General features: G+C 39.4%; 1 protein-coding gene across 4 annotated transcripts in view; it reads right to left on the reverse strand.

Moving 5' to 3' along the window:
* LOC142338616 (cathepsin G-like) overlaps nt 1–14258 on the reverse strand; it is a 78811-nt gene extending 64553 nt beyond the window's left edge. For all 4 annotated transcript variants that reach the window (XM_075388449.1, XM_075388450.1, XM_075388448.1 and 1 more), the window contains exons 1-2: nt 14173–14258; nt 13517–13800 (exon numbers count right to left, since the gene is read on the reverse strand). In XM_075388449.1, coding sequence (XP_075244564.1) covers nt 13517–13769 — 253 coding nt within the window. In that variant the 5' untranslated portion in view covers nt 13770–13800; nt 14173–14258. The remainder of the gene's footprint in view (nt 1–13516; nt 13801–14172) is intronic.
* Between the last annotated feature and the right edge of the window lie 231 nt (nt 14259–14489).

Below are 14489 nucleotides of genomic sequence, written 5' to 3' on the forward strand. Positions count from 1 at the left end.
TTAAATATAAGTCTATGACTATGAAAATGACTATGGCTAAGACTATGACTATGACTATGACTTTAACTATGACTGTGACTATGACTAAGTATAAGTGTAAGTCTATGACTATGACTATGACTATGACTATAAGTATGACTATGACTAAGTATATGTATGAGTCTATGGTTTTTACTATTGCTTTCACTATGACTACAACTAAGTCTAATTATAAGTCTAATACTAAGTCTATTTATAAGTCCATGACTAAGTTTAATCATAAGTCTATGACTAGTCTAGTTTTAGGTCTAAGTCCAAGTCTCCTTATAAGTCTAAGTCTAATTATGAGTCTAAGTCTAAGTCTAAATATAAGTCTAAGTCTAAGTCTAATTAAAAGTCTAATTCTAAGTCTAATTATGAGTCTAAGTCTAAATCTAATTATAAGTCTACGTCTATGACAAAGTCTAAGTCTAAGTCTATGACTAATTTATGAAAATACAATGAATATTTTGAAAATTTAAATAAAAAGAGGGTATTCATTCTTTAGGCGTGATAAATAGTGATTTTGTACTCGGGCATCACTCCTATAGGGGGAATTTCCTCTTAAGAGTGATTTCGCTATTAAAAAGAGTAAATTCACACTTATTTTTGTAATGAGTAAAAATCTTATAATTTTTTTAGAAGTTTAGAGTTAAGCTGGTTTTTTGCAGATCATCCACGAAAAGGTTACACGGTCTCACTAGTTACACTGAAAAAAACACTAATCACTGTTTTTCCACCAATCTCAGTGTTGTTTTTTTACTGTATACCCATCACAGTGTGTCTTATATACACAGCAGGGATCATCTTTTTTACGAATTGTGAATTTGGTTTTTTTTATCTCACTTAGTTTCATAGTAATTCGTCAAATGGGGGGATGTTCATTGGACACAGTCTGGATACAGTGATGAAGGAACCCTAAACCTTCCGTTTGCTAAAGCATTGCTAAAGCAACTTAACTAGACTCGATGATTAAACCACTAAGCCAAGTGAGACAGGAAGTTTTAGTTTTAGATTGATTAAATATTTATTAGAGAATATATCAAAATTTTTATTATTTAATATTTTTTCGTTCAAGTTTTTTTGCAAGTTGGTTTACGTGTTTTTTACACGGTCTCTCTAGTTACACTAGTACTGGGATACGTTCACTGGAGTCAGTGAGGATAGATCCCGAACTGTACGTCTGATAATGGACGATTACCAGCTTAAATCGGTACTAGTGGATTGCACTAAGTGAGACAGGAAATAAAAAATTTGGGGGAATGTAAAGAGAAATATAGTGGATATAGTGGATATACACAATCAACCCAACACGAATACACGTTAGTGTTGAGTGGTTGATTTAATGTATATATGTAGTAGTGGGAAAAAGGTGCTATCCAATCAAGCATGAATACACGTTAGTGTTGAGTGGTTGGTTGGATAGAACCTTTTCCTCACTACTCGCTTCAAATGTTTTCTGTTTTGAAATTTTTTGGTCAATTAGCTAGGAATCCTTTTCAAAAATAATATTAACTGAAACAAACAAGAAAAAAATACTGCTGCTTAATTAGTAAACGTGATACTGGAAAAAACAATTCAGCAGCGAAATGAATAAAAAACCTTTTCCAAGATTTTTTTCACGTGCGGCCATTCTTTTTTGGTACGACATCCAATTAGTTTTCTGTTGGATTGAAGAAAGTATAAATAATTTTACTTCCAATCCATACATGCCGAACGTGAGCACATAAACTCAATGTGCTCTGACATTCTGTCACGCAATTTCTACCTCTCAAAATACAATTATAGAAATAGCTGCGGTTACTGAATGTTTTTGTGACCACATATTTCTTAATCACTCCGTATTTTACGTATTAAATGAACGAAATAATTAGCCAATCAGAATCGAGTATTCAAATGCGTACAAAATTTTTCCTAAATTAATAAAATACGTTCTAATATACGTAGAAGGTTCCAAAAAAGTTCATTTAACCTAATTTTAGGTAAAAATAACCACTGTATGTGTCGATTAAGCTGGTTTTCGGCTTAATATTTTTAGGTTTTCCAGACAATTGCCGATTGAATACGAACTGATTTGACGTCAATGACATCAGACGAAAAAAACTGTTAAATGAGCATCAAAAAATCTCGCCGTCTAATTTTCATTTGTTGTCTTGATGGTAACCGTACTAATGCTTATCCGTAGTTGGATTGTACGTTTTACTGTTAAACGTTGCTATATGGAGATGAAAAGTCTTTGAATTGAATCCTCGAACTACAGGTTGACTGAGTTTATATGGTGCCGCTACACACTGTTCCTCCTTTAACAAAAAGCTGATTCGACATACATTGCTAAGACTTAATTGTTCTGATAAACCTATTCAACAGATTGAGCTTACATATAGCTACAATACGATGTTCAGGTTAGAGCGATGAGCGCTGCTAATTGTATTGTGACGACATACGTGCGAATGTTGGTTGTTACCTAAAATACGAAAAGGTGAATTACATTCGAAAAGATTTTGAAACTTGATGTACAGAAATGGCAGTGAGGGTGGGTGGCGGTGGACTAATATTAGTTAGGAGAAAAAGTCATTCACGGAAGAGGAGATGACAGGAAGTAGAGAGGCATTCTCGCAATTCAACAAAGAACTTGAGGGCACAATCACAACTCAGGGACACTTATGTGATCACTCCGCCGAACACCCACCCAAAAAGGAGTTAATAGGCAGAATCAATGAAGTTTTGAACAGCTCACAGTTTCACCTTGTCCTGCAAAATTTCCGGAGTAAATGGCAAATCCAGGGCTTTGTAGCTTCATAAGATGTAAGGCAAAATCTTGCGCAAACTATATTGCAGTACATGCTTTTTTTTTTAATTTAGACGGCAAGAAACTAATCTTAGTAGAAAAAATTGGTAAGGGGGCCCCACAAAACACAAGTTTTGAGACAAAAAACAACAATTTTGAAATTTTTCGACAAATTTACAAAAAAATCGAAAAAACTGATATAGTCGGTTCGTATACCAAAAAATAGCCTCTGACATAGAGAAATTTGAGGGAACATTGCGCTAAATTGTTCAATTTTAAAAATTTTTGGTTGATTTTGAGGCAATTCAAAAAATTTGAAAAATTATTACCGAATTTTGATAAACCCTATTTTCGAGCATAAAGTTGTCCAATTTAGTGGATTACCGTTCCGTTTTCAAGAATTTGCAAAAAATTGATCAAAAAAAGAAAAAATTGGACAAAAGCACAAATTTTTGACAAGGTTGTCAAAAATCAATTTCTCAACGAGAAGGTTCGTAAATTGAGTAAAAATCAATAAACACAAATAGATGTGAAAGTTTTCACAACCTCCGGTCTACAGAAAAAAAATTTATTGAATCACTATAAATTTTCCTCGTCGCTCGTTTATGTACCGTTTCGTCCTTGTCCTTTTTGTCCTTTAACTTGTCAATTCTCCGTGTTCCGTTTTTTCAATAACGTCGCTCTCCCAAAATTTCGCTTTTCATTTTCTTCGGCTACTTTCTCCGGTTTTCGATGTAGTATATCATATCTGATGAAATTTGATGTTGTTTTCGCTGTAGTATGTTGAGTATGCTAGTATGCCTGTTTGTTGTTTAGGTCTTATAGCTTTCTAGGGTGTGACTTAAGTTTATTCTCGAGTTACGGCTGGATTGTCCGTTGACTTTTCAACTTTGCTAATTTACTAGCCCTCCTGTTGTAGTATATTGATTTTGCTGCTTAATGTTTGCGTGTAGCTGTATGATTGCTAGTTGGTTTGGTCTTGTTGCCTTCTAGGGTGTGACTGAAGTTTATTCTCGAGTTACGGCTGGATTGTTTCTTGACTTTTCCAACTGTCTTCGTCTACAAATAAACTATTGTAATTTATTCAATTTTGCCGTAGTTTGATTAATACCGTTATTAAGCTGATCGTTTGTTTGGTTTGGTTTTTGCTAGGATGTGACCTAAGTTTATGCTGGAGTTACGGCTTGTAAATTTCTCCAACTTTTCATCCTTTTAGTGTACTACTGCAATGCCGTAAATTAATTTTTCGTTAAATTTGTCGTCATAGCCCCATAATGAACTGTGTTAGATTGTCTTGGAGTAGCTTCTCTCCTTCTTCCTAAGGTGTGACTTAAGTTTGTTCTGGAGTTACCGCTGGGTTGTTTGGCTGAGCTTCTTGCTGTGGTCTGCTAACATAGTTCCTTCAGACCACATTTCCCGCCCGTTCTTTCCCGTTTCGTTGTGGTGCGCGTTTTTCGCTCGTTTTCCCGCATGATTATGTTTCCGTTCCTTCGCGCCCTGCTCGCTCAATTTCTTGTCTCTCCCGTTTCCGTTGCTCGCTCGACTTCCCGTCCGTAACTTCTCCATTTCGTCGCGCGTTGCTCGCATCACTTCCCACCCGTGTGTCCTTTGTCTCCCTCCGCGTTGAGCGCATAGCGTTCAGCGCTCCACTTCTGTTTTTGTCGGGCAGTGTTTGCTCGACGACCTTTTCTGCTCTTTGGGCGGTTTGTTTTACACGCTGTCAACAGTGTGCTGTGTTTGGTGCCTTTTGCGTTGGGTTTGTTTCGCATGGATTAGGTTTGTTTAGAGTGTGCATATAATAGATAACCGTGTGCAGTGGTAGTTTTGCTGGTTATCGTGATGTCTTATAGTGTTGATCAAAAAATCAAAAAGTTGTACGCTGCCATGAAAATATCTTTCATTGTATAATTAGTCAAAGTAGGCGAATGAAAGTTGAACGCCTAGTAACAAAATGCAACGAAGCATTTATGACTGTTGTAGACAAAAATGAGGACCTGATAGCATTTGCTGGAAAAACGGAGGATCCAAGTGCACTTGTTTCTTTATTAGAGTTTTACTTGGCAGCAATGACAACTAAGAACGACAAGATTCTCACTTCAGCACGAAACTACATCAACTCTGCTGATGATAAAGCGAGTGAGTTCCAGGAACCAAGGGCTTCCATTCGTTTTAGAATTCCCTAAATTATGGCCTCGTCAAAAACATCTAGTCAGCGTAAACATGATTTTTTAATTCCTAAATTGAAGCGCGAAAAAATTGAAAAATAGAATGAGGCAGCAATTCGCCTTGCTAAACAAAAAAAAGCAAATGGAATTAGATGAACTGGAGGAAAACAACAGGAAACGGTTGGTAGAGGCAACTCTGCAAGAATTTGAATTGCTGGACGCCGTTTCTAAAGGTAGCCTGCAAGTGCTAGGAGCTCAATGAGATGTGAAAAGGCTGTCCAAGACTGGATCAACATCTCATTTGCTTTGAGTTTTAACAATGAGGAGAAAACTAGTGAACCAGAGGTTATAATTGACACTCCAGAATATCCTAGCCACAATAACGGCGAAGCAGTAGAAGATCATAACACTGACATCTCAAGGCATTCCATTCCAAAAAATTGTCGAGGCAATTACATTCTAAGCAATGAGATCTTACAGCAACTCGATCCTTATTATACTCCACCTGAAAAATTTTTGGCTGCTGCTAACACAAAAGCGTTTTGCTAGGCGCACGTACGGGCATAAATGAATCAAACAGGCCAACAAGGCACGGCGCTTCCCTCAAGTCCAAACCCACAACAACACAGCAAACTCGCTCATCTTAATGACCTTCCCATTCCAAAACCAGTCTTCGCACCTAACTTCACTGCTCCTATCCCACACGCCCCTTTGATCAATCAACTTCCCGTCCACAACACTTTTCAAAATAATAAGAACCATGTACACAAAGTCGTACGTTCCATTACTCCTCCTGCAAATATGCCTAATATCCCTCTTGGCCAGAACTTTGTCCCAAATATGAATCATTGGCGGTTTCCACAGCACAAACCATCAATAGTCAACCATGACAATAAAATCGTAAATAATTTTGCTGCAAATGTACAGGCACACATCACACCATCAGTTACGAATTTTCCACAACAAGTATATTCGAATTCACCCCTTTTGATTGATATGCAATCACCATCCGCCACAAAACAGGAAAACCCGATCGCAACTACAAGTAATTTTGTGCCTGGTCTAGACACTCCGGTTTTTCAGCCAACAAATCCTTATGTTGGGCCCCCACCGTTGAGTTGGAGTGGTCCCCAAGGTGTATGCGCCCACCCCTTCAATAGCAGACAATGCGTCATTGATTAGGGAGTTGGCTGATGCAATAACAAGCAAGAAAAATAACCCTTTGCCAGACTGGAAACCTGCTCAGTATAATTGCGATCCATTACAATGGCACAAGTGGTATGGTCAATTCAAAAGCGCAATTGACTCGCAATCGCTAACGGATGACGTTAAATTGACATACCTCAAAGCACTCGTCACCGGTAAAGCAAAGATTGCAATCGCTGAGTTTGCTTACTGTGGTTTAAAGTACAAGGTTGCACTAAGGACTTTAAAACGTAAAGTTGGCCAGCCATAGGCAGTCGTAAGTGCACACTGGGATAAACTAAGCAGTTTTCCGCCTCTTAAAGTGCACAATAGTGATAACATCATTAAATACTCTGCAGCCATATCCAGCCTCGTTGGGGTTTTCAAGTCACTATGATATGATGCTGACTTGAAGAGCGCTTCCCTACTTAACCAGGTGGTACAGAAGTTACCATCGAACATGAAAGAGTCATGGTCGCTCTATACGATTAAGAAGCACTGGGTTAAGCCTACCCTCTTGACTTTAACGATTGGCTTAAAGAAAAGGCTGAGGCCCATGATCTTATGAAACAAAGCTAAACCAAGGCAAGGCCTGAAAATAACAGCACTTCAGTAACCAAGACCAAAACAGCCTCAAAAGTTTTTGCATCAAATTCACAACAAAGGGAAACAAAGGGAAGCAAATGCCATCTTCTTACAGAAACACTTACTCTTAATGCATTGTATGCAAAGGTAACCACCGACTATGGGAGTGTCACGTTTTCAAGGAAAAGACTCCAACGCAGAGAGCTAAGTTGGTGGCGGATAACAAACTTTGCTTTTCCTGCTTACGGGAGAAGCACATGTTCCGCCAGTGCCCTCAACAGAGAAAGTGTCAAGCAGAGAGGCGCAATAGTTCACATAACACGCTATTGCATATAGCAGATAGTGTTTTCCCAGCAAAACAGTCAACAAATCCCAATACCATTCAGCCTTTTGGCAACACAGGTCAAAGTAAAGCAACCACTAGTCAACAGCCGTCTAATAAGACCGCAACAATGTCATCTGTTACTGATGTTGAGGGGCTCCTTCAGGTAACAGAATTGCAGTTGGTCAATTCGTCCGGTGTAGATACCAGGGCTTTAGTTTTGTGTGATACCGCCTTTAGTAACTCTTGGGTGGCCGGTAGTCTTGCAAATAGAAAGCACTAAAGCTAACTGTCGAGGGTATTAATACCGAAGAATTAGTTGACACTAGAATTGTTGAAGTTACTGTGAAACCAAGAGAACACAAGGATTTCGAACCATTTACCATCAACACTTTCGTTAAAAAGAGTTTGAACGTCGGCTTTGATACAAATAATTTACAGGCCCTGCAAGAGACTTACCCAAACTTAGCAATCCTTGATCCCGTGACATATTCCTATAAAACCATTGAGATGATACTCGGACAAGATATATATCATGCCATCCGCCCATTAGAATACTTCTCTTCCGATGAGAAGCGTTCACCCGTTTCCGTACGCTTACCCAAAGGTTGGGTCTTAAGTTCGTGTTTAACCTCAAGTGCTTTAAAGTGAAAATCGAACTTGACAATGAGTTAGCAAATCAAGTAAAGTCATGGTACGACATTGAATCATTCGGGCAAGCAAGCAGGTCGACTCAAGATCTGCAGCAGACGCAAGGGCTCACGAAATCCTTGAGAGTGCCACCATACACACTGGCCTGAGATATGATGTCGGAATGCTGTGGGCAGCAGATAACACCCAGCTCCCAAATATTTATTTTTCCTCCCTTGTGCAACTAAATTCTCTCGAAAAACGATTGGCCAAGGATGAAAACCTTAGGGAGAAGTATACTAGTACCATCAAGGAAGATCTAAATAAAGGGTATGTAATTGAGGTTCCGGACGCTCACAAGGTTGAGAACCGGTCAGACAAAGAGTGGTACCTACCTCACCATCCGGTTTTAAAACCGAACAAACCGGGTAATGTGCGTAGGGTGCTCAATGGAACAGCAAAATTTCATGGTGCCTCACTGAATAAATCTTTGCTGACTGGCCTTGAACTGCTCCAAAACCTAATTTACGTACTTCTTCACTTCCGACAACATCCGTATGCCGTCTCTGACGACATCGAGGGATTGTTTCCACAGGTTGGCGTATTACCATCAGATCAACCATCACTTCGCTTTCTGTGGCGGGAGGACCCCACAACTAACGTTGTAGTGTTTCAATATACGCGCCTTATATTTGGGGCTGAAGACTCGCCCACATGCGCCAACTATGCATTACAACGCACTGCGAGAGACAATGCCAAATTTTCCCCCGAAGCTACAAAAGCCGTCCTTGGAAACTTCTACATGGACGATTGCCTTGACTCAGTGGAGTCTCCTGAGAGAACCATCAATAGATCGAAGGAATTGGTGCATCTTCTCCATCTCGTTGGGTTCAAGCTTACAAAGTTCGTAAGCAATGTGCCAAATCTGGCTGGCCGAATTGATGGTTCTCCTCAATCTACTGAGCCCAAGTTTACTGTATCATGTCAGGAAGATTCATCGCATGTGCTAGGTCTAATGTAGGATCACACTAATGACACTTTATTCGCGAGTAGGGGTAGAAACTACGCTATCACCAAGTCCCTCATGTAACGCTTGGTCCTATGTATGATTTCGAAAGTCTTTGACTCCATCGGTCTTGTCGCACCTTTTACCGTCGGTGCGCGACTGCTCTTAAAAGACATCTCGCGTGTCACAGGACAACAATAAAATGACGGGCTCCCAGAGGACATGATACAAAGATTTTTGGTTTGGAGTGCGGTTTTACCAAAGCTTGAAGATATCAAAATTCCTCAAAGTTACTTTAGTGGACCCTTTGATAACGTAGAATCACATATGTTCGGTGACAGTTCCCAGGATATTTTTAGTGCCGTCGCATTTCTTCGAGCCCGAGTAACAACTCCTACGGCAAGATAAAAGCAGAGCTTGCGTTTGTTTTGGGGGAAGCGCGCGTGGCGCCAATGAAAGTAATGACTGTCCCAAAAACTCGAATTACAAGCAGCTCTACTTGCCGCTCGACTGAAAAGGGAAATAACACAAGCACTTACTGTAACTGTTAACCAAGTGTTCATGTGGACAGACAGCACGGCCGTTCTCCAATTGATTAACTCTAACGAAAAGCAACCAATCTTTGTTGCAAACTGTGTTTGCGAAATTTTGGAGTATACCAGCGTTGACCAATGGAACCACGTCGCAACTAAGGATATTCCAGCTGACGTTGTCACGCGTGGAATGTACGCTGAGAATTTGCAACTAAGCAGTTGGGTCAAAGGTCTACATTTCCTAATTAGCTCACGTTTCCCGTTCCTACCGAACAAAGACGTAATTAATAACATCAAACTTGGCGTCAACCAAGCAGTCACTATAGAAGACAGTGTACCTCTGACTACATCTGTCAAAAAAACATAACTCTAGTTCTTTCAGTGTTTCCGTTTGATAAGTTTAGTTCTTATCAAAAGTACTTGCACATCGCCGCATACGTTCTCCGGCTTTTGCCGAAACATGCCGGCTACCGTAACCTCGATGGTAGCATTACTGACCCTACTGAGCTTGACGAAGCCGAGCGTCATCTGCAGTACTTGGTGCAAGGAGAGTCTTTTGAAACCGAAAGAAAAGATCTTCTGGACAATAAATCTGATAAACGGAGTAGCCGAATTGCTCCAAATTCATCGTTTATTAGTCCGAATGGGCTAATTCGTTCCTCGGGCCGCATCAAGCGGTCAACTGAAGTTGGGTTTGACTTAAAGTACCCAATCATCTTAGATGCACGTCATCCGTTTGTAAAACCGTTCCTTGAACACACCCAGGTAAAGCATTATCATCAAGGCGTGGAATACCATAGATCAATTGTGCAGGAACACTATACAGTGCTGAAACTAAGATCATCTTTGCGTTCCATCAAAGCACACTGCCTGAGATGCCGAGAACTCCAAGCCGTAACTATGCAACCAATCATGTCTGACTTACCTAAGGAGAGACTTGCGTACCAGTCTCCTCCCTTTACGAACACTGGCGTTGAATATTGTGGGCCATTCTATGTTACTGTCCGCCGTACTACTGAGAAAATGTGGGGCTTCCTCTTCACCTGTCTCACTACTCGCTCTGTCCATGTCGAGATAGTTACATCCATGGACACCAGTTCTTGTGTTATGGGAGTTGAGCCGTTTGTGTCTCGTAGGGGTACACCTTCCATGATTCGGTCGGACAATGGCACTAACTTTATTGGAGCTGAGAAAGAACTCCCAGAAAGTATTGAAAAGTTGAACGTTGTCAACATTGCAGCCGAGCTCCTCACAAAGGTGTAAAGTGGAGGTTCAATCCACCCAGCGCACCACATCAAGGTGGTATCTGGGATAGGTTGGTACGTGGTTTCAAGCGCGTGTTTTATACTATTCTTGGCATACGTCGTCTCACGGATGAGGTACTGCATACTACATTTTGTATCGTGGGAAACGCTCTCATTTCGCGTCCTTTAACAACCGTAAGCGCTGATCCGTGCGATTTGAAAGCTATAACGCCTAACCACTTTCTTTTAGGAGAATACTCTACCGGTATTCCGTCTACTGTCGGCAGTAATGAATTTGACCATCGTAAACGTTACGCCCGTCCTCAGTCGTACGCTGATGCGATCTGGTCCCGTTGGATCAGAGAGTATGTACCGACGCTGAACCGACGCTCTAAGTGGCAGACGCATGCCGAGCAACACCTTAAGACCGGTGACTTGGTTTGGATAGTTGAGTAAACCAACCCTAGGGGTTACTACCCAACCGCTCGGATTGTGGAACTTCTTTACGGCTCCGATAGCGTCGCGCGCTCCGCCGTTTTACGTACGTCGACCAGTTCACTCGTCCGCCCGCTTGTAAAACTTGCACCAGTTTTCCCAACATCTTCTTCCGGGCCGGAGGATGTTACGTAGTAAATGAACGAAATTATTAAGCAATCAGAATCGAGTGTTCAAATGCGTACAGAAATTGTCCTAAATTAATAAAATACGTTCTAATATACGTAGAAAGTTCCGAAAAAGTTCATTAAACCTAATTTTAGGTAAATATAACCACTATATGTGTCGATTAAGCTGGTTTTAGGCTTAATATTTTTAGGTTTTCTAGACAATTGCCGATTGAATACGAACTGATTTGACGTCAATGACATCAGACGAAAAAATCTGTTAAATGAGCATCAAAAAATCTTGCCGTCTAATTTTCACTTGTTGTCTTGATGGTAACCGTACTAATGCTTATCCGTTGTCGGATTGCACGTTTTACTGTTAAACGTTGCTATATGGAGATGAAACGTCTTTGAATTGAGTCCTCGAACTACAGCTTTACTGAGTTTATAGTGTAAAATCTGTAATATGGCATTTGCTAACTATTCCGTTTCTTATTTTAAAATTGTTTTTATGAATAAATTGTTTTTCATAAACGGTTTATTCCTACTTTTTACAATTTTTATTCACTCTTAGTTTTATTTAAAATTTTCAAACAGTACAGCTCTTCATCTGATGTCCCTAGCTTTAAAAGTTTTCTAGCAAGCCAGCCTTTTATATTATGCTCGAACTAATGACCTAAAACTGATTTTGTGCTGTTGCGAGTTTTCCCTAACATGACGCATTTTTTATTTTTTCTTTCTTATTCTAATGGTTTATGGGGACGTACTTTGTGTCAGTGCAATACTTTTTGCTATTCTGTTTTACAGTTCCACAGAATATTAAGAAAATTATAGTGGTTATAGTTGCAATTTAATTTTAAATCGCAATCAGAGCGATTTCAGAATGAAACGAAAGATCAGTTTTCATTTGAAAAAGCTATTGAATTTGTCGATTTTGACGAAAAAAAAACAATTATTAACTGTACTTTTCAGGTATTTTTTTTTAACTAAAACGGACCTGGTGGAAACATTTTGTTTCTCAAAAACATATGAAAATCTATCAACAACTGTTCTCGCCATTCGCTCGCTTTCTATAACCTTCTTTTCGCTGGCCGTAAAACACAAGTAACCGAATAACTAGCCTTTAAAATTGAGCGCCTGTAAAACAGTGAAATTCTAAAATGACATGCTATTTGTTTGTGGGGCTTTAGTTGTAGTTTAATTAATTTTGGGTTCAAGGACGACGGGTGGTGGTGTCATTAGGGGCGCTGGAATATTTGTGTTTGTGCCAGTTGTGGTGTTGAGGTGCTGGTGCTGGCATTACAAGCGGTGGTTGATTACAGTTAGCTGTATTACTAAGGGTGACTGGCGGACAGGTGGGGTTGCTGGCAGTGTTACTACTTGATATATACATAACTTTCTCTGGACCAATGTTTTTTTTCAAATTGTGTTCTTATTGATTGAATAACTTTGTAGCTCGTTGCTGCTTTTTTCTTTTGTTTCTTGTTGTTGCGGTGTTTTGAACCATTTCCAGTGTACCCCCTTCCTTCCTCAATCCCGTTTCAGGTTGGGCAACCTTCGTGGACCACAGTCGAGGAGTTCAGTGTATACAGTAAACTAACGTCGGCCAACTTAATGATAACCAGTTTTGGAATGTCTTCCAGTGATCACTACAACTGATGCTTCACAGAGATTTGTATCACCATAAGGAATGAAATGTCAGGTCAGAAGGCATGACTTTTCTGTCAAATTACAGAACTTTCCAAAACTCCAGATAATTCAGATGTAAATCTCAATGGCTTTTTATGCATAATAGTGTTAATAATCCGTCATAATTTAACTATTATGCTCTTTGTTTTTTTCTGTAAAATAATTTTAGTGGAGGTTATCTCTGTAACGATTTTTGCTACTCTGATATGACGGCTGAACAGTGAGAAAAAGTGGAAACCACCTCTATAAACTTTAGTCAAAGAGGAAAGCACTGTGCAGATTTTTTATACTTACGTTGATTTATACTTTTCTTGGTAAAATGTGACATGATCAGATTATCTCCATAGTAAGAAAGCAGACTGAGCAACAATAGAATTCGACACTGATCTACAATATTACTGTCATCGCGGAAGCTGTGCTTCATTCTGCGGTCGGAAATAAAGAAGAACAGAGCGCAAATAGGCGGAAATTAGTCTTTTTATATCACGACAATGAAATCAAAATATCGGTTTAATCTAAGATAGAAATTACGATTAAAGCTGTATATTGTGACATAATACTGTACAGTATAATTTTTTTTGAAGTTGTCCTGTTAATAATTTTTTATTACTGAAACCGATTTTGTGGAAACGTTTTGGTTCTCCTATATAACTCTACATAAGAAAACATATTTGAGGTTTTCGGTGTCGGTCGTCTTTTTAAAAGATTTCACATTTATTGAACACAAAATATTGTGACAAAATACTTACCGTATAAAACTGGAGAGCCGTAAAAGAAGTGAGCAGCACTAAGTATATGCTGTTCATCTATCAAAATTCCACCACATCCGCCTGGACCTCCGGTCTCTGTGTCAGTCCACGTAATGTTAACATAGAATGGCCAGTAGTCTTCACTGTCATGACCTCCAATGATTCTACGGCTAAGATTGTTGTTCAAACAATAAACACAAACAAACTCAAGAGATGCGGTTATTACAAGCAGCGCTGAGATGGAAGAAAACATCTTTGAGAATTGGGTAGTTATAATCGTATTACTTGAAAAATAGCTGTTTTTATCCAGTCCACAGACGCTCACTTGGATGTCGTCACGGCATATCAATATGGCCATATGTGAACAAATGCCCCATTTTCTCAGTCTTTTCCGTCTTGCGACTCAACAGCGTGCCAAATTGAAAGGACTGAGCAAAAACCCAATTGCTAACTAATTACTGTCCAATACTGATTGCCGATTAAAAAATTAATTTCCAGATTAGCATTTGCCTTTATCACTGCTCTTTAGAAGTTTGGTATACTGAATATATCTCTTGAGAAATTGATTGAAAAACTCGAAAACTGAAACATTTTCCCGCAGAAAACAGCTACAAAATATTGCTTTAGAAAATAAAAAACAGCTATTTGACAAGTACCCTGCATGTGTATTTAAACCCTGGCCGACCAATTACTAAACAAAAGTTGGAAATTGGGGAAATTGGAGCCCAGCAGAAGTCAAAACTGAGCCAAGACCAATAAAACCATCTGGGGTAGTCAAAAGTACACGCATTTAGCACCGTTGATGTTTAATTGTGCTGCCTTTATTCTGTAGACACCCCTAACACGATTCTAACAAAGAACTTCATTGGATATTTGACGAAGCGCAACAGTTGTTAAATTTGACCCGCATTACATTAAATGGACAAGACATAAAAATGTGAAAAAAAATTCGCCTAGTGACCAAGTTGCTTCG

The sequence above is a fragment of the Convolutriloba macropyga genome, chromosome 4 (genome assembly GCF_964194025.1).
Source record: "Convolutriloba macropyga chromosome 4, txConMacr16.3, whole genome shotgun sequence".
In the NCBI taxonomy this organism is placed as follows: domain Eukaryota; kingdom Metazoa; phylum Xenacoelomorpha; order Acoela; family Convolutidae; genus Convolutriloba; species Convolutriloba macropyga.